The sequence below is a fragment of the Castor canadensis genome, chromosome 3 (genome assembly GCF_047511655.1).
Source record: "Castor canadensis chromosome 3, mCasCan1.hap1v2, whole genome shotgun sequence".
In the NCBI taxonomy this organism is placed as follows: Eukaryota; Metazoa; Chordata; class Mammalia; order Rodentia; family Castoridae; genus Castor; species Castor canadensis.
Window position 1 is genome coordinate 146,854,185 of NC_133388.1, and position 24,197 is coordinate 146,878,381.

General features: G+C 32.7%; 1 protein-coding gene across 8 annotated transcripts in view; it reads left to right on the forward strand.

The window, feature by feature from the left end:
* The window catches only part of Ralyl (RALY RNA binding protein like), a 735,459-nt gene that overhangs the window by 302,814 nt on the left and 408,448 nt on the right, over nucleotides 1–24,197 (forward strand). For 7 of the 8 annotated variants that reach the window (XM_074068782.1, XM_074068781.1, XM_074068784.1 and 4 more), the window contains one exon: nucleotides 18,761–19,039. In XM_074068782.1, the coding sequence (XP_073924883.1) occupies nucleotides 18,784–19,039 (256 nt within the window). In that variant the 5' untranslated portion in view covers nucleotides 18,761–18,783. Of the gene's footprint in view, nucleotides 1–18,129; nucleotides 18,349–18,760; nucleotides 19,040–24,197 lie in introns of those variants that run through there. The other variant, XM_074068777.1, reaches the window with a different exon arrangement.

Sequence of the window (24,197 nt, forward strand, 5' to 3'; positions counted from 1 at the left end):
TTTTAGCACTTTTGAGATTCATGTTAATAACCTTGACTGTAGCATGTAAGTCATCACCCGTATTGCCACTTATATCTAGAGTATTTATTGTTGTCATTGAATGCACTGTGTGTGCGTGTGTGTGTGTGTGTGTGTGTGTGTGTGTGTGTGTGTGTGTAGGAAATGTTACAGCTTTATAAAATGCTGCAGTTAAGATACTATTTTCCACGACTCCTTAAGAAAATGCAGCTATGTAAAGTATGTGTATTTTATTTAAATTGATATTTTTATTCATGTGTAACCATATTATGTGTTGTTACAATTCTTTATATTTCCTTTATTTTGTTAACAAGTGTGACACAGAATTTCATAATTACTTTTATAATGGTAGCAGTTACACAGTCAACACTAATCAAATTGATCATGACATTAGAATAACAACATGGCTTTAGTATAAGCATCATCATTAGTTTTCCTTTAGGACTAACTTGGTGCCAAAAACACCTCCATGTTCTCACAGGTATTTTAAATATTTACACATGCCATCTCCACTGCAGCTTTAAGAGGCAATGGAAGTCATCTCCAATTTCACAAGTTGTGTAAATTAAAATAGGGGAGGTAAATAACACTCTCAAAGACAAATGACTGATAGAAATGATGCTGTAATTTGAACCAAACCACTTGATTCTGTATTCTCTGCTGTCAATATTATGTTGTTACTTCTATATTTATAACTTAACTCATGGAAAATTTGACTTTTCCCAAAGCTTGATCTGCCATTAATTATTACAAACTTTATAATTTGAATTGTTACTTTTTGAAATACTAATAATCAAAACATATTATGAAATATTAGATTATATATTTTTTAAGATTTGGGAATGTATTTAGCTTTACTAAATGAAATAATGTTTACCTTAGGAAAAGGTAACTATATTTTTTCTGAGTATCATCAGAATTTGAAACAAACTTGAAAGTTAGGAAAATAATAGATCACAGTGGGTCATGGTGGACTGATTTGCATTTGCTTTTTATTTTATCTAAGATGTATTTTACATTATTTAGCAGATTAAAAAATCCACATTGATAAGATTCCTATATTGTTACTTTTAAATAGTCCACATGAATTTTACCTAGTTGAAATATTAATTCTGATTGATTTCTTTTAGTCTAACCAATCTACCTTTTAGAATTTCAGGATAACACATATTTTACTCTCTTCTGAAGGTAATAAAAATAATACAAGTTTCTAAATCTTAAATGTGTCACAAGGCAGAGCTCAGTATAACAAATTGCACATACATATATAATGTATAAGGACTGTAATGTGGCTGGAATTTATCTAGAAAGTACTGTCTATACTTCTACAAAGTCTGTAAAACATATCATATAATTAGTTTGTTTTTATTATTGATCTGACAAATTAGTTATGATAGAGTTTTCATTGCTCACTGATGCTCTACACATTCACTGCGCACTTGTATCTTTTTCTTAAACAATAAACAAATTCTACTGTAGCTAGAATAAAATTCCTAAAGCCAGTTCATCTATCAAATGTAAAAATATAATTATTTGAGCAGTAGAGTTTTTTTGGTTTTAACACAGGGCTTCACGCTTTCTGGGCAGGCACTCTACTACCTAAACCATACCTCCAGTCCTTATTGCTCTGTTTATTTTGGAGATAGGGTCTTGCTTTTTTTGTCTAGGCTGGCTGGACCAGGATCTTTATATTCTAGGCTTCCTACTGTAGCTGGAATGGCAGGTACATGCCATCACACCCAGCTTTTTTCTGTTGAGGTAGAATCCTAAACCTGCTTTCTTCCAGGCTGCCCTCAAAATGTGATCCTCCTCATCTCATCCTATTGTAGCTTGGTATGACAGGTTCATGCCACCGTACCCAGCTGTTGGTTGAGATGAGGTCTCACTAACTTTCTGCCCAGACTGGCAATCTCAGCCTCCCAAGTAGCAAGGATTACAGACATGAGCCACTGGCACTGGGCTAGCAATAGGTTTTGTTTTGAGTTTTCCTTATTGACTGAAGGTTAATAGAATTAAATTAATAATAATTTTTGGATTGTGAAACAGGTGTCATTGCTTCATGCAGGACCCATTTTATTTTAATTAGTTACTTAATTATCAGATACCAGAGTCTAATTATGGATTTTATAAATGTGCAATTGTATATTGTGGCAACACACAAAAATTGTGGCTGAGTGGGATACACTATTAGATGTTCAGTCTAAAATTCAATCTGTGGCATATGGTGAGCATCTTGCAATTAAGAGGAAATGAAAGGTCTACCTAAGAACAAATATATTAATATGCAATCAAGGATGGATTGTCAAGTCTCATTAACTATGTAGGGTTTTGTTTGCCTTCTGCTGCTTTGTGACACAGGAGATAAGCCTGACTGACTTCACAGTCTAGAGAAGTTAATTCTTCCCTCTGATGGCAGGGCAGACATTTGGCACAGACAAGGTTTCACCCTGAATCCATTGAGGTGATGGCTCTGGACACTCTTGTAGACAATTACAAGAAGCTTATTTGCTTCTTGTAGCAATGATTAAGTCCTAAGGACAGTGTATCTCATAGATTAATGACTGGCATTTCTAGGCATCTGAATCCAAGAATTTAGATCAGCATTTGTTGATTTGACTCATTAGAGTCAATGTACTCTTGTTGCTGTCATTGTAAAGTGAAACAATTCAGAGGAAAACTTCTGGGAAGGCATGTCAGACACATGAAAAAGTTCTATAGTACTTCAGCGCCTCTATTTTTAAAGATGATTAACCATGGAGTACAAGTCTAGTACCACGTGATGTTCAAGTTAACACACCTTGAAAAGAAAATTGGAGCTTCTAATTCATGACTAGATAACCACTTATGCCAATGATTGAGGCTAACACTAAGTAAACAATGGCTGAGTACTGCTGGGTGCACCACAAATAGAAGGATAATTGTGTAAATGCTGAAGTAGATGTTAGCTGGTCTTGGACTTAACCCTGTAGCAATGATCAATATCACTGTACATTTGAGCCTTAGTTGCTTTCTGTATAAAATAGCACAAGTCCCATCTACTTCACAAGGTTATTGTAAGGATCAAAGATAATAATACTGAAGCATTTTGTATACATTTACTATATAAACATAAAACATAATTTAAATAAGAAATTGTAAAAGGAACGGTAATATGACATATATACTAATTATCAACATTTATTACACTAGTATTATATGCCAAACACTGCAAATTTCCTATATTACATTTTTTAAAGCTGAATTTTTTCAAAGTTTGCCCTATGACTGAGTTTTATCTAATATAAAGGATAATTCATTCTATTTGGAAGAAATCAAAAGTGCAAAGTTGTGGAGCATTTTGCTTTAGGTCATAATTCTCAGGCTACTGCTATTCTCATTATATCAGGTCCACTTATACCTGTTGCTTTACAAAGTAAGGAAATGCAGTGCTGTTTTTAAAAATAATAAAATATGTAACACTCTGTTGTCACTGAGTGTTGCAAGAACTGTTAATGTGTTAAGATCTTTGAGTGTTATATTTTGTTTGGTGTCTGGTCTGTTTAATATTTTAAATAGGTTTCTGCCTTAATCTGCTTGTACCATTTTAACAAAATATTTGAGACTGGGGAAACTATAAAGAACAGATATTTATTTCTTGACTCTGGAAAGTTCAAGACCTAGGCTCTGGCAGATATGATGAAGTCCTGGGTTCTGTTTCTAAGATGGTATCTTGAAAGTTGTGTGCTCACATGGGGGAAAAGATGGAAATGCAAAAGGACTTGCTAGATTCCTCCAGTTTTTTTAAAATAAGATCGTTATTCCATTTACTAGAGTTCTATCTTTATGACTTTATCATCACTTAAAGACTTCACCTCTCAATGCTATCACATCAGGGTGTAAGTTCCAACATAAATTTTGGAGGAATACAGACATTCAAAACACAGCAGTTTCAGTTTTGTCTCAATCTACGAGCACACATTATTTGCCCTGGGTCCAAATTCTGAGTAGTCTGTGTTATGTGTGGATTGTGGTCTGCAGGTGTGGGCTACCCAGTAAGAGACATGATTTTGCAGGTGCTGGTATTATTACAGATGAGAGTCCTCTAGAGAGCTCTTGTAGATCTAGCAGATGGTTACCTAGAAGTGGCAATTATATGTAAGTGTTTTATAGAACCTTAGGGATAATCAGATAACACTACAAATAATGTCTGCCAAATATGCAGTAGGTAAGAGAGTATCAACATTCTATTGAAAATCATTTGGGCTTCTGGACTTTGAAGGCTATAAGACCTACTTATGTACTTGCAATATGTATGTTTTTCTGTATGTCTTTGAAAAGTTGCAGTAACTACTGTTTGTGCTTATGACCATAAGTGATACTCAATTTTATCTTACTGCACAAGCTTCATAACTATACTAAACAATAGCTGCATAGTGTTAGTGATTACTTCTAAATATACTTCATAAAAAGCTTTGTTCTCACACATTAGAGGGAACTACTCCTTGTTAATTTTTAAAATATCTTTACTTTCCTATTTTAATCTATTGTAGATAGTGGGTACTAATTGTATTGTATGAAGCAATGTTTTTATAAGCCACTTAAAATAAGAATTGTTCAATATTCAATACTAAATTAAGGGACATACAGTTATTTTAACACTAGTCTCAAAAATTATGAAGATGTTCTAAATTGGACCATTACTAACCTAGTCAAAAATATTTTTACAAGCTGGGTATTGTGTCACACACCTCTAAATCCAGCACTTGGGAGACTGAGGCAGGAAAATCAGGAGTTTGAGGTTAGTTTGGTCTACATAATAAGATCCTGTTTCAAAAAGGTGAAGTATTCCTTACATATCTAGAGTTTTGATAATTATAGATATGTAATTTTGTGCTTCTGTTCTCCCCAGAAACAAAGATAATCTCTGTCAGACAGTTTATTTAACCTACTCAATATACAAAGCCCTTCGATTTGATTTAGATTGTTGTTCAAGCCAGAAGATACAGTGATCCCTATCTTTGCATGTAAAGGACAAAAAAATCTTCAGATAGAGCAGATAAGGATATGAGGAATTTTCTGTTGACACAAAAGGGATAAAACCTATTTACTGACCATGAGGTATGACACAGCCTCTTACAAATGTTAACTTACCAGAAAGATTTTCTCCTCCAGCAGACTCTGTTTCTGTCAGGAGCTTTGACTATGAACAAAATCCATCATATCATCATTAAAAGGAATGGATTTTGCAATTTATACTATTGTTATAAAATTACCTCAAAATTATAGGAAGAAATTAATTCAATTGCCATTTGCTTGGTTGGTGGTAGTTAGGTTCATAGCGTTGATATAGATGTGTATATTTAATTCAGTTGGTAATATCAATACGAACTGAAAAGAAGAGTAGATTGCTGTCTACCTAGTCATTTTAATCAATTATATACACATTAATGAGAACACAAGAATTAAACCTCAAATATGTTCAAAACCTTGAGTTAAATTATGTTAAGATAGAGTTAAATGTGTATTACATATAAACATACAATGTATAATACATCCATTCATTTTGCTTACTAAGAAATATCAGGCAAGGAATTAGTGTAGAGATAGAGGCTAAAGTAGCTCACTTTGTTCCTATATCATTTTCTCTATACTTATCTAAAAATCAAATGTACAATTAGTTTATCCTGATTTGCAAAATTGTATATGACTCATTGACCAGACAGTTAAATTTCTTAAATGAAACCCTAGTTTGGAGAAGTTATTGTGTTGCTTCTATTTTGGAGCTATGTGATCCAGATCGGCATTATAATTAGCATGCTTTTAAACAATAACAGAAGCTGAGAATAATTTATATGTGAAATTCACTTTGAAACTCTCCAGTGACAAGTGTATTAAACCAAAATTGGTAAAATAAATTGAGCAACACATGTCTCTTTAATATGGAGAAAGGAGAGAAGGCTTAATTGCAAGTATGATACTCCACTTCTCTGGGTTAAGCTTCCCTGGTTATCAAATCCCCAGAACATATCCTGTTGCAGATAGCTGGTGGGGCGTTTTCTTCAGTTGGGGATCCAGGTTTACATTGTTCTGAGAGACACAGGTCTGTTCTGGAATTCCTATCTTGTTTTAGTACATGCACTAGTTAACTATAAATCACCTTTATCAGTGTGTGAGAACAATTTGTCATGTGACTATTAATTCCTCTTTAGCTTGTCTGCTTGTTTGCTAACAAAAGCTCATAGGAGTTTATTTAGCATATTACTGATTAAATACAGTCTGAAATGAAGCCAATCTCTGGAATCTGTTACTCTCTTAATATTACCCATACAAACATATTGCTTATTGCACTATCACACAGTTATAGGAAAAAAATGTATAACAAGTTGTCAAAAAAAGCTTTGGCCAATGGTGTTATGTGAATACATAGAATGGAGACTCCAGATGAAATTTAAAGCTATATAATCATCCTATCTCCCATCTAGGCTATCAGAGGCTCTGCTTATAAATACAAAGACTTAAAAAGAAGATGCATAAAACTTGAAAGTTGCTACTATAGATCCAAACATCAGAATCTCTGTTGAGACCAACATGCTAACTTCAAGCATTCAATGACCTCAGATAAAATGTTATTGGAGGTTGTGTTATATTTCCAAAGAACCCTTCAAATTTTTTGTGTAAATGAACTGATAGAAAACACTAAAATCAAGATGTAGCTTCAGAGAAGTAATAAAATTACAAAAAAATTTCCCCCCAATATGGAAGTTTATGACATGAAAATAATCCTTGGGTTAACTCAATGTATGTGAAATTAACACTTTCATTGAAGAAAAACAATCTAAGGAACAAATTTCTAACTTGTCTATGTATTCAGAGTAATAACTATGCTAATATTTTAAAATCACTTCCTAGGTGCCAAATACTGTGATTATTGCTTTTACTGTATCTCATTTAAAACTCTCAAAATCATAGCAGTAGTTCTACTGTCCTTTCTAAATTGCATATAAAAAACTGAGAATCATAGGGACTAAATAATTGTTCAGAGTTGCTCAGCTAGAAGAGCAGAGCTGAGACTGGAATCCATGTTTACATAAACTTAGTGACTAAGAATTCTTAAAAATTAAAGTTGAATTTCCTCTAAAGTTTGAAAATGGTCTATGTTATATTAGTGCAAGCATTTGTGGAAACAATAAATTTCTAGTGAACTGAAATAGTGGCATAATTATGTCTTATACTCACTCTCCTTACTACTCTTTCTGGAGTTAAAATTTTTTCAAATCTTAGACTTTATTAAACTGATCAATGAATGGTCATTGATAATAATGCCATAGCTCTTTTCCAGAAAACAGCATACATCATTTTTAATTTCTACATTTCTGAGAAGTTTCCAGTGCTTCAGGGAGATTCTGCTTTATACAGTTCAGGTGAGGAAAGAGACCTTATGTATCATCATGGACTATATATCGAAAGGACAAGAACTTATACCACCAAGAAATTATGCTCTGCGTCAGCTATTTGCAGCAAATGCATTGCTAGATGTTATCATTTATGACACTGCATCTACATTCATAGCCTTTAAGCTTAAGAAATATATAAATAGAAAGCTTATCTGATGGACACATACAAAAAGAATTTCACCGTACCCTTTTTTTTACTACTTACTAAAACCCCAAGCATTCAGGTTTACAGAAGGAAATTTGCCACCCCATGTATTGCACATATGTTTTAAGAGAGTACAAGAAATTTCAGGGGATTGGTTATAGGATTTAAGACCTTTCACTCCAGGGCAAGTCTGTCAAAGTCACATCAATGATCATTGAAAGTTGCTCATCTCTTCAGGCAGTTTAGTAGCCTACATGAAATCACTTAGTGGTCTAAATTTAACTCCTGAGGGAACTGTCATGAATGACAGTTTGAACAATGAGGACAAGAATGGAATGGACCTGTTAACTAAAAATGAGTGAATTTCTCCAGTGGGCATAACAATGTTTACCTCCTAAAATGTAAAATGACCAGAGAATTTTAAAATAAAGATGTTTAATTCAAACAGTGGATATGAGGAATACAGCAGATTTTTATTCCTGTGTTTACATAAGAATAGTTCTCTTTCTATTTCTTCTTTATAATACATCAATTAGAAGGGAGTATATGGAGTGACCCTAGGGTAAGGAAAAGAAGCCACAAAAAATGAAGTAAATATATTGTTTTTCCTTGATTGTCCTTTCTTGCCATAGTGAACTTCAATAATGTGGACTATGCCATATCATTTTTTATTAGATAACTTAAATGAAAGTGGATATAGTGTTGTTTTCTACTCTGTTTTATATCAGGGAAACTGTTTAGAGTCTGTGGATTGGTGGATAATATCATTTATTAGGAAAAATGATAAGACCAATTCTAGGTGTTCTCAAGATACTTTACTGGCCATTCTCTCTCAATATAAATCATAAAGTAAGTTTTAGCAGTTGGTGGCTACTTTCCTCTCAATATGACATGATTAGTTACAGTGTCAAGGGCTCTCACTGTAGAATTCTTGGGCACTGTACTGATTGGTATCTTCCTTAAGTGGACTGAAACATTTTTCTGGAAATAGTCCAGATCTTAGAGAAAATAAAGGGAATAAAAGGGAAAACTACTGTATGAATGAATATTTAATAAACACCAAGACCATTGAAAGGTTTACAATAAATGCTCTATGCTTATTACATATAAACTAATTGTTACAGAACTAATTTTGACATAGCTTTAGCAATTTATAGACAGTTTTCTTTTAATGCAATATCTCCATCATGGAACATTTTAAAGTAATGTTTACAAAAGGCAGTTTTTAAAAAGTAATATAAACAAAGAATGAAGGTATTACAGTTGACTTTCTTCCACTTTACTTTGACTGCCTTAGTTCCAACCGAGCAAGAGTTCTTTTCAAACAGGTTTTGGCTTCCACTGGATGTTATTGACTATTCAAAAGGTTTGTAGCTCTCTGATGGTTCAAGTAGCAGTCAGTGCCACAGGATTGTGTCTATGGATGGTGCATAATTTCTGGTATGTAGATACAGCATCAATTACATCTTCCTTGACTTAATTGTTCCATTGCCCAAAACCCATACATACCAAATTGATTCTGAGCCTCATTGAGCTATTTCTCCCCAGTCAAGTAAAGAGAGTCTTGTGATTATTGGTGACCAGGAGAAATTTATCATAGAAGCATAATTACAATAATCATTTTTGACATATTTATCTAAAAGATCATTTTATAGAGTAGAAAACTTCTAAGTATACAACATGCATTGCATTTAACTAGAATTATATCAATTTGGTCATTTTACAGAGAACATGAGTGTACTTTAGGATAATCTTTGGAAATGGATACTTACAACATCACATAGTTTTATCTGAGTCTTTTCATTTATTTATTTTTTATGGTACTAGGAATTGAATACAGGGCCTCTTGAATGCTGTACCATTTGAACCATGCCCATGGTCCTTTTACTTTTAGTTTGTTTTTCCAACAGAGTCTCATACTAATTTTTCCAAGCATGATCAACTGAGATTCTCCTACCTCTACACCCTGAGTTGCAGGAATTACAAGCATGAACCTCCACAACTGTCCCTATCTGAGTCTTTTGGTTTTTAATTTAAAGTTGGTATCTATTTTTCCTTCTTTGTAAAACGTTTCATTGGAATATTTAATTTAATGTAATACTAGATGAATAAAAATTCTTTTATGATTGTTTCTAGTAGACTACATATAGCAGCAATGGCAACATATCATGGAGCTCAGAGAAAATTTGTTCATTTCCACCAAACTATAAATCTACAAGTGAGTTCTTTTACTCTTGGTTGATGTAAACTGCTGTGAATGAAATTGTGTCTTCTCAAAATTCATATGTTGACATCCAAACCCCCAATGTGATAGAATTTGGATGTGGGGCCTTTTGGAGATATTTTGGTTTAGATGAGGTCATATTAGTGAGTACCCTAATAATGGTATTAGTGTCCATAGAAAAAGAGGGAGAGGCCAGAGAACTCTTTCTCTCTCTCTGTCCCTTCCTCCTTCCAGTCCCCTTCCCCCTCATCTCCTCTCCTCTCCTCTTATCCCTTATCCTTGAAATAAGGCATCCATATGCATGTCAGAAAGAGAGTTCTCACCAGGAAACTAATCAGACCAGAAGTCAGCTTGATCTTGAAATTCTAAGTTATAAGGACTATGAGAAATAAATTTCTGTTATTTAAGCTACTTTATTGTGGTACTTTGTTATGACCGTTCAAGTAGATTAGTACATGACACAGTAACAAATAAAGGAGTTGCAATGATTTTTTGTTTACTACTTGACTCATGATTATTGGCCTGATCCAGACAACATTCTTTCAAATTGACAACATGGATGCATTTAACTCCCTTATGGACCAAAATAATGGTCCTTCATAGATCACAATCACTTGCCATATGACATTTGAATCTGTGGCACTTCATTAAATTTTCCCAAGAGATAATTTAATACCTCTCACCACTCTTGAATCACAAAATGTTAACTATTTAGTAATTTAAATTTATCAAATATCATTCCTGGGCATATACCTAAAGGAGTGCAGTCAGGATACAGTAGAGATACTTGTACATGAATTTCAGCACTGTTGACAATAGCCAAGCTATGGAAAAGACCCAGATGTCCTACAACTGATACATGGAATAAGGTTAGATAGATAAATAGATAGATAGATAGATAGATGATAGATAGATAGATAGATGATAGGATAGATGATAGATAGACATAGATATAGATATATAAAATAGTGTTTTATTCAGTCATGAGGAAGAACAAAGCTATGTTGTTTGAAGGATGGATAGAATTGGAAGAAATCATGTTAAGTAAAAGCCAGATTCAGAAAGACAATGTCTGCATTTTTTCTCTCATATGTAGAAGTTAGATAGAAAAGATAAACATACACAAAACAAGCATGATCACACACATTTATATGTAGAATATGTTTGTAATAGTGAAACTACTCTATGGTACTCAGAAGAGAAGGGAAAGGAAAAGAGAATGATAGTCAACAACAACAAAAAGCATTACATTTCTGCAAATAGAGGATATAATAATATGTACCGAAAGCTGTTGAATAATGGAGGTTAAGAGGGAAGGGGTAAGGAAGAGTGATAGAGGGGATTGAACTGGCCAAAGTTAAGGAGGTTTATAGCTAGGATTCATCGAGAAACTCCTTTAAACATTATTTTGGAATTAAAAATGAAAGACAGGACTGTAAAACAGGTAGTAGGGTGATACTTCCGGGAGGGGGAAGAATGAATAAAGGAGAAGGTCATGAGGCAACATAGTTGATGGACTTCGTATACTTACATGAAACAAAAAATGAAACCTCTTACAATTGCTTTACTTGAGGCAGGGAGGAGGTTGGTGGGGGAAAGGGGGGATGATCTAACCAATGTACAATGTAAGGCTATTGGGAACTGGCATAATGAATCCCACTCTGTGCAATGGTTATATGCTAATAAAAATGGAAAAAAAAACCCAGAAAATTCACCAAAATAATTTTAATAATGGTTAACACAAAATTTGGTAATATTTCAAGTTCTTAATTGTTAAAAGTTGCCTTAATAGTATCTATTGATTTCAAATTTAATAGCTGCAGTAACCAAAAGAAAAATATTGTTGTTTTTTGTAACTAGATGTTACATTATCTATACTTATGTAGATATTTTTGCTTTTCATTTAACTAAATTTCCATCTCTAGATGAAAAATGCTTCTTAATAGCTAATGTTTTATTCAAATCTAGTTTCTATTAAAATAATTTAGCTAGCATTATTTATTTTAATAAGTTCAATATTCTCATTTTCAAGAATAAATTTGTTTTTATCTTGCTCTTAATTCATTAAATTTTGGTGAGCTGTTGAATGAAATAATACTATTTGCCTAATTTTTAAAAGCTGTCTAGATTTTATTCACTGAAATTTTAAGCCATTTTTCTACCTAAAATCGCTCATATGAATCAATTTTCTGTGGCTGATTACTAAAATTAAATATTTCATGTCTTTTTTTTTTTACACACAAAATAGTAAATGAAAGGAAAATGAGAAGTGGGTTGTTAGTTTTGCATATGGTGATATTGCTTTAATACTATACTGAGACACTGAGAAGCATAATTGTGAAAAATAGAAAGAAGAATTTGATGTGAACATAATCAATTTTTGAAGAGTTTATGGATAGCAAATTTCACTTTTACTGTAGTTATAATTCATAGTTTTAGTAACTGAATTGAAATGCTAAGAAACCCATTGAAAGATCAAGTTTTTAGATGTAGTATTTTAGTTTTCTTCAGAATCAGTTATTGAACTTTTTAGTAATCATTGAAGACATACTGTTAAAACCAGAATATTTAAAATATAATGTGTATATTTAACAAAGTATGTATTTACCAAAGGAAATTGTAATAATTTTTCTTACATTTTAAAAATAGTAATGACTTTGACGATATGCCTAGGAAGCTCCAAACAATTCATTTTTCTATAATTACAAGGGAGTTATGCTGTTTATGCCTAGCTTGACTTTTTGTTGTTGTTGTTGTTTGACTGTCCTGGGAATTGAACTCAGGATCTGGCACTTGCTAGGTAACCAATTTAGCCACACCCCCAGTCCTTTTGCTTTATCATTTTTTTCCAGTTAGGGTCTTGAGTTTTTGTCAGGGTAGACATCTAGTCAAAATCCTCCTACCTCTAGTTCCTGAGTAGCTGTGATTATAGTTGTACACCATAATGTGGGACCCTGCCTAGATTAACTGTTAAATTTCATATACCAAGAGAGATCAGAGCATCTGTTCTATCTGTTCTTCCTATTCAACACAATGAGTCAAACATTATTTTTGAATATTGGACATAGAGGTGCACTGGCTGATACCAAAACTGCTTTGAACACGCTAGAAACAAGCACTTTTTCTTACCCTGCTGGTGGGAGTGGGATCACGTTCAACTATTCTTGAACCATTCTGAGGATTGATAATTAATACTGCACATCTTATTTGACCCAGCGATTTCAATTCTGGAGATTTATCCTTACTAAATTTGCTTGAGTTCATCTCAGATATTTTGTGTAACTTGAGAAAATTGGAAATAAAACAAATGCCCATCAAGTATACAAAGAAATGATGGTATAGTTTTATTAATATACAGCCATTCAACTTTATCTAATTAGGTTACTTCACAACACAACTAAATGCATGTTCAAATAGTAAGTAATAATTGTTGGTATACATATTATGGTAAATTTTCTTCCTATTTCAGAGCTTTTACCTAAATATTTAAAAGGATAAAGAAATAAAAATTATAACTGCAAAATGTCTTCAGGTTGGGATTACATTTTTTAATAAGCTACATTTAATTTATTTTAGGAAACAATTTGAGGCATAAGATTTGCATCTTCATCGTAATTATGAATTTATCTTTATGAGTAAAGACAGCATCACCAAATACGCTGTTGTGGTGCCTTCATTGCAAAATAGACGTTAGAATTTTAGAAAATAATTTTACAATTTTTTAGTTTTTACCAAATAGTTTTTCTCAAGATCTACTGAAAAATTATCAGCTTTGCAGTGGATACAAATTATATTTTTTTAATTGTCAGTGGTTTTCTGAAGAATACATTTTGTCTTTTTGGTCTGTTTTGTCCAGAAAGATATCCTCTAAATGCATTATTTATTTCAGTTCTCTTTACCCATTTTGTATTCCTAAATACAAAAATTTTATTCTGACATGTTTAATGGAAAAGACTGTAATTACATGTAGATGGTTTTTTAAATATTTGGAAAACTATCCTCTAATGTATATTGAGAAAATATATCCCTGCCGAATTCTTGAGTATTTCAATGATTAATTCACATATTACCTGATTCATTAAGTTTTCTTAGTAGGACATGATCTCTCTGTCTCTCAGAAATTACATCTTTAACTTCTCTATTTTGCAGCACTTGCTATAGTTTACCTTACAGAACTTGTTTCAATATAGCTCTAGAATCTGGCAGGTGATAACTTTTGGGATATACTTATTCTTTCTAATATTTTTGCGTACCCCTTTAACCTTTTTCTGGGTTCTCAAATACTGACTAATATTGTTGTCTGAATCTATGGAAACTCTGGAATATCTGGATACTTATTGTTGTTGTTTCTGAGTGTCTCTAAAACTTATATTGGAAATTCAGGACCACTAAATTTGGGAGAATATTTTGCTCTAAAAATATTTTCTCTAAAACATGCTTTAGAGCTGCCTTTCATTCATAATTACTGTACCTGATTAGGATTCAAGGGTAGAAATCGCCCTCAAATACAAATGAAAAATCTTTATCTATTATAAATACCTTCTTTGTCTGTCTCAATCTGATATTTCCAGAATATATATTAGTCAATATAAAATATTGAACTAATATTATTGACTGAATCTATGGAATCTCCGGAATATCTGGATACTTATTGTTGTTGTTTCTGAGTGTCTTTAAAACTTATATTGGAAATTCAGGACCACTAAATCTAGAAGGGTGGGATTTACTCTGTTAATTTTGTTTGCTCCAAAAATATTTTCTCTAAAACATGCTTTAGAACTGCCTTTACTTCATAATTACTGTACTTGATTAGGACTCAAAGGTAAGAATCGCCCTTAAATACAAATGAAAAGTCTTTATCTATTATAAATACCTTCTTTGTCTGTTTCAATCTGATATTTCCAGAATATAAAACTGTAATCTTTTAAATTAATTCTCATATGGCAACACCTTAAGTATTTTATTTGTTGTTTTCCTGAAATATAACTAACACTATCATACTCCTAAGTTTTTAGGAGAAAAAGCATATTCATTTTCTAGGTATGAATTTAAACCAAATAATCAGATTATTTCTGATTTACTATATGTTAAGAGAGTCAGAATTCAATCGTTTTGGGTAGAGCAACCTATTAGAACATGGTTGGTTTTGAATATGTAGAACAAAAATTCAGTTCTTCAACTATCCTAGTCATATTTCAAATACTCAGAAGTAATGTATGACTACTAAATACCTCTTCAGGATAGTGTAGATATAGAATATTTTTGTCATCACAGAAAGTTCTATGGGATACCATTAGTTTACATTTTGTCTTTCATTTTCCAGCAACTTTCTTAGACACCCCCAACCAAATTTCTACAATACAAACAAACTGTTTTCACTGATAAATGCATTTTTCTCTTATCATTTGCTTTGTAGTAGCAGCATTTCTTTATTTGTCACTGTTCCATTTTTTGTTAAAATGTAGGCATTTTCTCAATACTGTACAGCTTTCTCAATTTTTCTCTTTATCACCATTTTTCAGTAATTTGATTATAATGCTTCTGGTGTGGTTTTCTATATATTTATTCTCCCCTGGATTCATTGAGATTCTTGGATCTGTGAGATTAACATTTTTATCAAATTTAGAAGATTTTTAGCCATTACACTTATGAATTTTTTTTGTTAGTTCCTCAGGGACTCCAGATACATATATGTATGTTAAACAGCTTGATACTATTCACTGAACTGTCTGAGGCTCTGCTAAGTTTGTTTTCCAGTGTTTTCTCTCTGTACTGTGTTTTGGATGTTCTCTATTTATGCAGCTTCAAATTTACATATCTATTCTTCTAAAGAGACTTATCACCTGTAATATCCATCTAATGACTCTTGTTTAAATTTTAGATATGACAGCGTTCATCCTTAAAATTTCCATTTGATTCATTTTTATATCTTTGTCTCTTGAACATGGGTCATATTTTTCAAATCTTAAGATCTATAAGAGTTTGTAATTGGCTGCTGAAGATGGTGTATGAACTCTATATTTTAAAGAAATAGTGTATTTTTCTCTGATAGGTATTTGGGTTGTTTTAGTTTGACTGCTTGTTTTTACATTTTGCTGGAGTGATCCAAGAGTACCTTCAATTCTAGGAAACATGTATCCTCATCCCCAATGTCCTGTTCTTTTAATGGTTAATCTCAATACTCTCAGTTTGGGCCCAGCTCGGGTATTGGTTGTAACTTGCTTTTGAGGGTCTTTGAACTCCTCAGTTCACAGCTTTCCAGTTGTAATTTTACCATTTGCATAAATGTCTTAGGAGTTAGCATAGATTCAACAGCCTCACCTAAGCATACTTCAGGGGTTTCTTCTCTGCATAGCTGTCTTGTCTCCAGAAAATCTGCCTCACATAATCCAGCCTAACAGGGAAGTCACTGTCTCTGCTTGCAATAACTTCCCCCAGCTGTGCTCTACTGCTCTGTAACCTGAAATATGATTTCCAAACAGAAAGTTGCTGCTATCCTAGGCCTTACTTTCTTTTCTTTCAGGTTTCATGGCTCTAAATTGTTTTCTCTTTAATGGCTGAAAAACAGTTGTTTTACCTACACTTACCTGGCATTGTAGTTGTGCGAGTCAGGAGGGGTTGTGTAAGTCATGTTGCTCCATCATGGCTGGAAGTTCTTCCATAGTGATTGAAAATTCATGGGAGAGAGATATAAAAACTAAACATTATACTAGCAATCAAATAACAGTGCATTAGTAATCAAGTCCAGGCTTGATTTTAGAGAATGTTGAAATGAAAATATACATTACAACAGAATTGTTTCATTATCATGAACACTGATAGAAACTTGCAAGTCAGTCTTTCTGGGAGAGGTTAGATACATAAAAATTTTAGGTGCTTCATAGTCGTTAGTTATAATTATACGTTGGCAGTTTAAATTAGTGATGAGATTCATCCACATATGGGAAATGTATGGTGTCAAAGTTAACATGTTGACATTTATAGTGGGAACTCAGAGTATGAATGTACCTTCATATTAAATTTGACTGAGGACTACTCTCAACTGCAGACCACTGGGCTATATAAGCCATGGATCTGACCTATTCTAATAATTCTTGTGTTTGTGTTTTAAGTGGTATATTCCTTCCCAGGAAATAAAATGTCAACCATAAGACTTGGTTACCTTTGAAAATATCAGAAATATGGTATTTCTGAAAATATCTCATGACAGCAAAATAAAATGATATGATTTCTGTGGATTGTATCACCAATGCTGGCCTGTACTATTAAGAAAGGGAATAAACACAAATAATATAAATAAACTAATATTTTTAAATGTACATACCTTGATTTTTCTGCATTTTTAAGCATTTGTTTTGAGGCATGCAGAAAAGGCATTTGATTTTTTAAAAATCACCTTTCCTTCTACAATAGCTTCTATTATAGCTTGAATAATTTATAAAGGAACCATTTAAGTGTAGCTAAGCTGAAACAATACAGGGAAGCATTATATCTTTGTTTCTAATGTCTTATTCTTAATTTTTGTGTAAATGATTTAATGCTTTATTTATTAAATTGATCTGCATTGTAAGGACATGTATAATGCTGAGAGTCCATTTGAAGTAAAGAGCTAATAACTTTAGATGTAATAATGAGCAGTTTTATTCAAAACATTTTTGTTTTACTTGTCTGCTCTTGATTTTAGGAGTACCTTGTTTAAATGCATAGCAAGTCAATTTTCAAATATATCCAATTTGCATGCCTTTAAGACTTCTACCACCTTAATGATTAACTTAGAAATGTCATTTAGAGTGATCCCTAAAAATCAAATGCAGTTATCATTTTTATAGCCATAATATTTAAAAAGAAACTCCTTATATAAATATGTAATTGTCACTGACAAAGTATATCAATTAGCTAATACTCAACAATGAGCATCAACATCAGAGAATATAACCTTGTTGAAATTTTTGTTTCACCATAATGGTTTCCTTCATATTTAAATAGGTGATACAGAAGATTATGCTTGGAAAATTAAGGTACTTAATAAATATTGCAAAATGGCCTTCAAACTAAATCTATAAGTGCTAGAGTACTTAGAAATAAGCTTTGGAGTTCAACTTAACTCAAGCATTCTGTCAAGCTTAGAAAAAAGATCTAAAAATACTAACAGTCTTTGTACAACATAAGAACCTTTTTTAAGGGGATAAAAATGTGGTTGAGAATAAAATATCAACAGTTACTCAGCTTACTTATTTGTTGTTCATTGAACACTGTTCATGCTTAAAAAAATCTGACATATATGATTGGTTCGGTTAAATAGCATGCATAGGGTTCGTATTAAAACTCTTATTTTCAAAATTATGGTTTTCTTATGCTAAATTTTCTAAAGAAACTTCTGATTTTAATATCATTTTTCTCTTTCACAGCCATTATGGAATCAGTTGTTGGTGTTTGACAGTAGGCTTCTGATACAGAAAGAGATAATATGTACACCTATTATAGAAAGTGTAGAAATAAAAATGCATGTGCTCAAGCATTAAGTGGAGGTAACATTGCTAAATTCCATCTATCATCAGACCATAACCATGTTGCATTTTCTTTCTTGTTCACAGAATAAGGTGTCTTATTCCTATGTTTTCTTTTGCAAGCATGGGTATACTTAAAAATAAAAACTACTACAAAATGTTCAGTCATTATTCAAGACTCAATATTGGATAAGTAAATGACCAATTTATTTAAAACTATACGTTGATTAATTATGAGGATTTTTCTACTATCCTTAAAGATGCAATGTGTACCCTTTATATTTCTAAATTTTCTTCTCAAGAAAATCAGCAATACTTAGGGATTTGACGTTTCCTGCATCTAATTTTGAAAACTGTTAAAAGCCATTGATATGTATTAAATCCTATTATTTACTTTCTGATTAGTTGTATTTCTTTTCTATGTTTGTTTAAGGATTAAAACAAGGTGAGCCAACCATGACTGGCAAAACACAGACCAGCAACGTCACCAACAAGAATGACCCTAAGTCCATCAACTCCCGTGTCTTCATTGGCAATTTAAATACAGCCATTGTCAAGAAAGTTGACATTGAAGCCATTTTTTCAAAGTATGGAAAAATAGTCGGATGCTCAGTTCACAAAGGTTATGCATTCGTACAGTACATGAGTGAGCGACATGCCAGAGCCGCAGTGGCTGGGGAAAATGCCCGGATCATCGCAGGCCAACCACTTGGTAAGCCGTGCTGTCATGGGGCCCACGTGACCCTTTTCCTCTCTGCACATACCTGAATATGAGGTTTCATTTTCTTCAAAAGCCTGAACATCTATAGTATTTATCCACTATAATCTAACCAATTACAGTGCTTGAAGGTTTATAATTTATGTTGTTTTCTTGTTCACATATTGTTTTACATGTAGCTAGCATATCTTCTTCTATACAAATTTATAAACTTGAGATTAAGAGTGGTTTGTAATACTTATTACTTCCATCCATCCTAATAAAGCCAGGTAAATAACAAATATATATGATACTAACTTTATTTTACTTGAAATAGTAGGTGTCTTCCAGGAAATAGTAAGTTAAGCACAATGACTTTACTTTTTATACTCTTGGCATTTGTTCTAGAAGACTAAGTCAGTTTTCATTTTGGAAAAAGAAGGGGTAGATAGTAAAAGGAAATAAATTTTCTAGATCTGGAAAGGAGTTTCATCTCCCCAACTGTTTTTTTCAGTACTGGGGTTGAACTCAGGGTCTTGAGCTTGCTAAGCAGGTGCTTTACCACTTAGTCATGCCTTTAGCACTTGTTGCTTTCTTCCTTTTTTTTGGATAGTATCTTGCATTGTGCCCAGGCCGGTCTAAATTGTAATCCTCCTATTTGTGCTACCCAGGTAGTGGGAATGACATGTGGACACCACCACACATGCTTTTATTGGTTGACATGGGAGTCTCATGTACTTTTTTGTCCAGGCTGTCTTGAACATTGATTGAACCATAATTCTGATTTCCACCCCCCTTGGAGCAGCTGGAATTACAGGTGTGAGTTCCCACTCCTGTATGCAGTTAGTAACCTTATACATCATTCCAATTTAAGCCTGTGAATAATCAGTTTTGTGCCCAATGTTCAAGGAATGATATTGAATTTAAAAAAAAAATAAGAACACATAGGAAACAATTTTAAAATAGAGGATAAAATGCTTGTAATTAATATAGACAAAGATAATAAATTATGAGGAGTTGTTTTCTCACATAAGGTAAAATACAATTAATTTATCAATGATTTCCTAATTTATATCTCTTTTCCTGTCCAGATTCATATTTCAAGCTGATTATTTGACATCTTCTCTTAATATCCAACAGGTGTCTTAGAACAAACCTCTTGATTTTCCATACCCTCAATCTGTTTCACCCTAAAGACTCTCACAGTAGTGGAATGCACATTTATCTAGTCTGTCAAATAAAAGCCTAAGTGTCAGTCCTTGATACATCACTTCCCCTTGCATTTCAAACATAATCCATAATCAGGTTTTCTTACCAATATGTCTCAAACTCAATCACCTTTTTAAACTGTACTGCAAGCCATCTCCACTTTATCCAAGTGCACTACTGAAAGAACTCCCTAGCTGATCTTTCCACTCTTTCCAGATGTCTTTTAAAAATGTCAGTTAGACATCAACCTGCTTTTAAACCTGAGGCCCTTACTATGCAGAAGACTGATGTTCTGTACTGTAGCTAAAAATGCCCTGTATTGTGACCTCTTCAATTAGGTCTCCATGTTCTCTCTGTCTTCCTTTTCTGTTCTAGTGCTAGCTGCCTTAACAAACCTCAAGTATTACAAGAGATTTTTCTTATTTCAATGGCTTTGGACTTGATTCTCTTTGAAGTGCTCAAAATTTACCTCCACAGAGATGAACCCACCTAAAACAGAGTTGTTTTCTGCTCTGTTACCTTCACTGTATATTCTATAACTCTGCTTTAAATTTTTTCATACTCCCTATCAGTATCTGGATGATACACTTTAATGTATAATGCTAACTTTGTTATATCTATAAACATAAAGCCAAAGGAGCATGTCAAAGAAACAAGCATGAGGCTCTGAGTTCAAACTCCAGTAGCACCAAAATTTCTTTTAAAAATTGAGAAATAAAGTTAGATGAGCAGTATGAATATTATTTTATCATAACATATAAGAAAAATGTTTGTTGGTGGGCATGACAGTGCATGTTTGTATTCCCAGAACTCATAAGGCTGAGGCAAGAGAGTCCAGAGTTCAAGACTAGCTTAGCATATATAAAGAGATCCTGTCTCAAAAAAACAGTTTTGGAAGGTGTGGAATTCATTAAAGTATAGTTAAAGTATGAGGAAATAGTTTCATATTGTTCACATGAATTACCTGTTATTACTGACCCCAAGCAGTCATAACATGAAGGAATACAGCTTTTATTTGTATTTCTACTGTTCATTTATCCTTTTTTAAAAATTTAGGATTCATTAATAGCACAAGAGGGCTTCATGTGAAAATTTTATGTATGTATACAGAGTATTTTGAACAAGTTTATCCCTGGTTATATTCCTTTAATGTCCTTCCCTCCTTCTGCTTTTTAAAAAAGAACATTTGTGTGTTTCTTTATGCTATTTCCATACATATATAAGCAACATACTTTGATTCTCTTCATCCCTCTGTACCCTCTCCATTTCCCGTACTCCTCCTGTTGACCTCCTCACTGTGAACCTTTTGCACGCAAGTCCATTATTATTATCATCATCATGATTTTGGACTTAGAATCTGCAAATGAGTGAAAACATGTGATGTCTGGTTTTTTGAGCTTGGCTTATTTCACTCAATATAATATCTCTAATTCTATTCATTTTCCTGCAAATTACATAATTTCATTCTTCTTTATGGATAAGTAATACTCCATTGTGTATAAAACCACATTTTGTTTATCTGTTCAACAGTTGTTGGGTACCTACACTGATTCCACTGCTTGGCTATTGTGAATAATGCTATAATAAACATGTGTGCAGACATTCCTCCTATATGTTGAATTACACTCCTTCAAATATACTCTCAAGAGTGGTATTTTTGGGTCATGATGTAGATCTACTTGTAGCTTTTTGATGAAACTCCATACTGATTTCTATAGTGGCTGGACTAATTTGCATTCCTACCAACAGTGTATGAGGGTCCCTTTTTCCCTGCATCCTCTCCAGCATTTGTTGTTGCTTGTTTTCCTGATAATTGCAGTTCTGACTAGGGCAAGAGGGACTCTCATTATAGTTTTGATTTGCATTTCTATTCATTTGATAAAGATTAATATTCAGATTTTTTTTTCTTTTTTAATTGAAATTCTTATTTTAGAATCACATCTCATTCAATTTCAGGGAAAATTGCACTTTTACCTGAATGCTGATTATTATGAAAATAGCATATAATTATAGAAATGCATTTTAATTATTACTGATTTTTAAAAAGTATATTGCAAGTATAAAGTCAATTAAAACTCTGATTCCTTTTAAGTGAATCATAATTTTCTAGAGTCCTATTCCACATCACCACTCAGCTGATTACTTTTATTTTTAGAAGAAAGCAATGGAGAAAGAAATATTCACACTAAAAATTTAGTGCCTTACTTGAACAAATCCAAAAGGAAAATAATGACATCAGATTGCTTTGCTTTCAGAGGCACAGAGTTAAATTATGAGCTAATAAAACACCATTTCTTATTCTCTGTCATTTGTCTTGAATCTTCTTAGTTTTGACCTCAGAGTAATCACCAGTGCATAGATCTTAATCTTTGTGCCCACATCCAAGTCAAAAACTTTATATTTTAGTTGAATTCTTGTCTATCACTTCTTCTGCCTAAGCTGAATGACATTTTCATACAAAGCAAGTAATTTACAGTTTAACTAATAACTTTGCTTTCCAGGTCTGTCTCTGAATATACCCACTTTCTCTTAAACTACGTCATTAGCAATGTCAAAAGCATGTCTTCCCATTCTTCCCTAAAGGAGGTTATGTCCTCTGTCTAGTTGTGAAGTGAGACTATATATGAACCTTTGGTTTTGAGGTCTTGGGAAAAGTATAGGTTCAAGTAAATCAATCGTTTACTTCTTGATTTTTTTTTGACTTTGAGATAATTTTTTTCAGATTTGCAGCTCCCACAAAACTATGCATGTCCTTAATGTCAGGTGAGTTGATCATGGGTAAAACAATAGATTTTTTTCACATGAAATAATACCACCTTCATGTATCACAACCCATCCAGGCATTCTGCTTTCTCTTTAGAGTAGGAACGGATTAATATTAATGAAGCCATGCACTGAGTTAGTACTTTACCTCTTTATTTTATTTGATCTTAAAAAGTGCACATCCATGTATCATACTCTAAATAGGAATAATCTTTTTATTATCTCCATGTATTAAAAGTCTTTTTTATATAATTTAGAAATTAGCTAAACATCAGGAGTATTAGAATGAGTTCAACATCCTAATGTAAGTATTAACATTTTATGGAATAATAGATGTATCCTTAAAATAAGAAAAAGTTATGTAGTGATGAAACCTAACATTTGTTAAATGACAAATATTATTAATAGCTATTTAGCCGCTTCAAGTCAAAGTGCTTCTGAAATTATTCAGACAGGGAGTAATAGTTGAAATGTCCTTTAGTGAAAAAATTACTCAGCATTTTGATGGATGGGTTAGTATAACATAAAATTAGAAACAAAGACACATGCTAGGAGTTTACTGAAAGATTCAAATTGCAAATTATGGAGATAAAAAAGGGAAAAACAAGGAAAAGGAGGTAAGATTTAAAAACTAGTTGGCACAGTGGTGAAAAAGAAAGAAAAATTTAGAAGAAGTTCTATATTTCTGGGTTTCTTTCTCTGTTGGGTAGTCTTGCAAGTCTCTAGAGAATTATTTTTAAGGAAAAAAAGGTTTTGGTATGAAACAATGAATTCAGTACTGAATATATGCTATTAAGGGTAACATATATGCCCAAGGTTATCCAGATTTATGTATTAGTAAAATCTTGCATACAAAGACCCAGAACACAGTGAGGCGATTTGGACCAAGGCTTATAAAATTATAAGTCATCAACACAAACAGTGTTCAAGCTATAGAAATGAATAAACTCACCAATTCAGAGTAAACAGAGAAGAGAATATTGGATAAAGATGGATCTGTGAAGAAATCTTTGAGTTTCTAAAAAGAAAAATCAAATCCAGCTTTTTACTTGTTGAGACTGAGTCTTATGAAATTTTTACCCAGGCTGGCAAACCTTGTGGAAAAAAACAAACCAAGAACTATTTCCTGAGTTCTCTTGTGCTGACTCATTGAAACTCCTCCCTGCATGTTATCCAACCCCCAAGCCACACCTTTCACCAG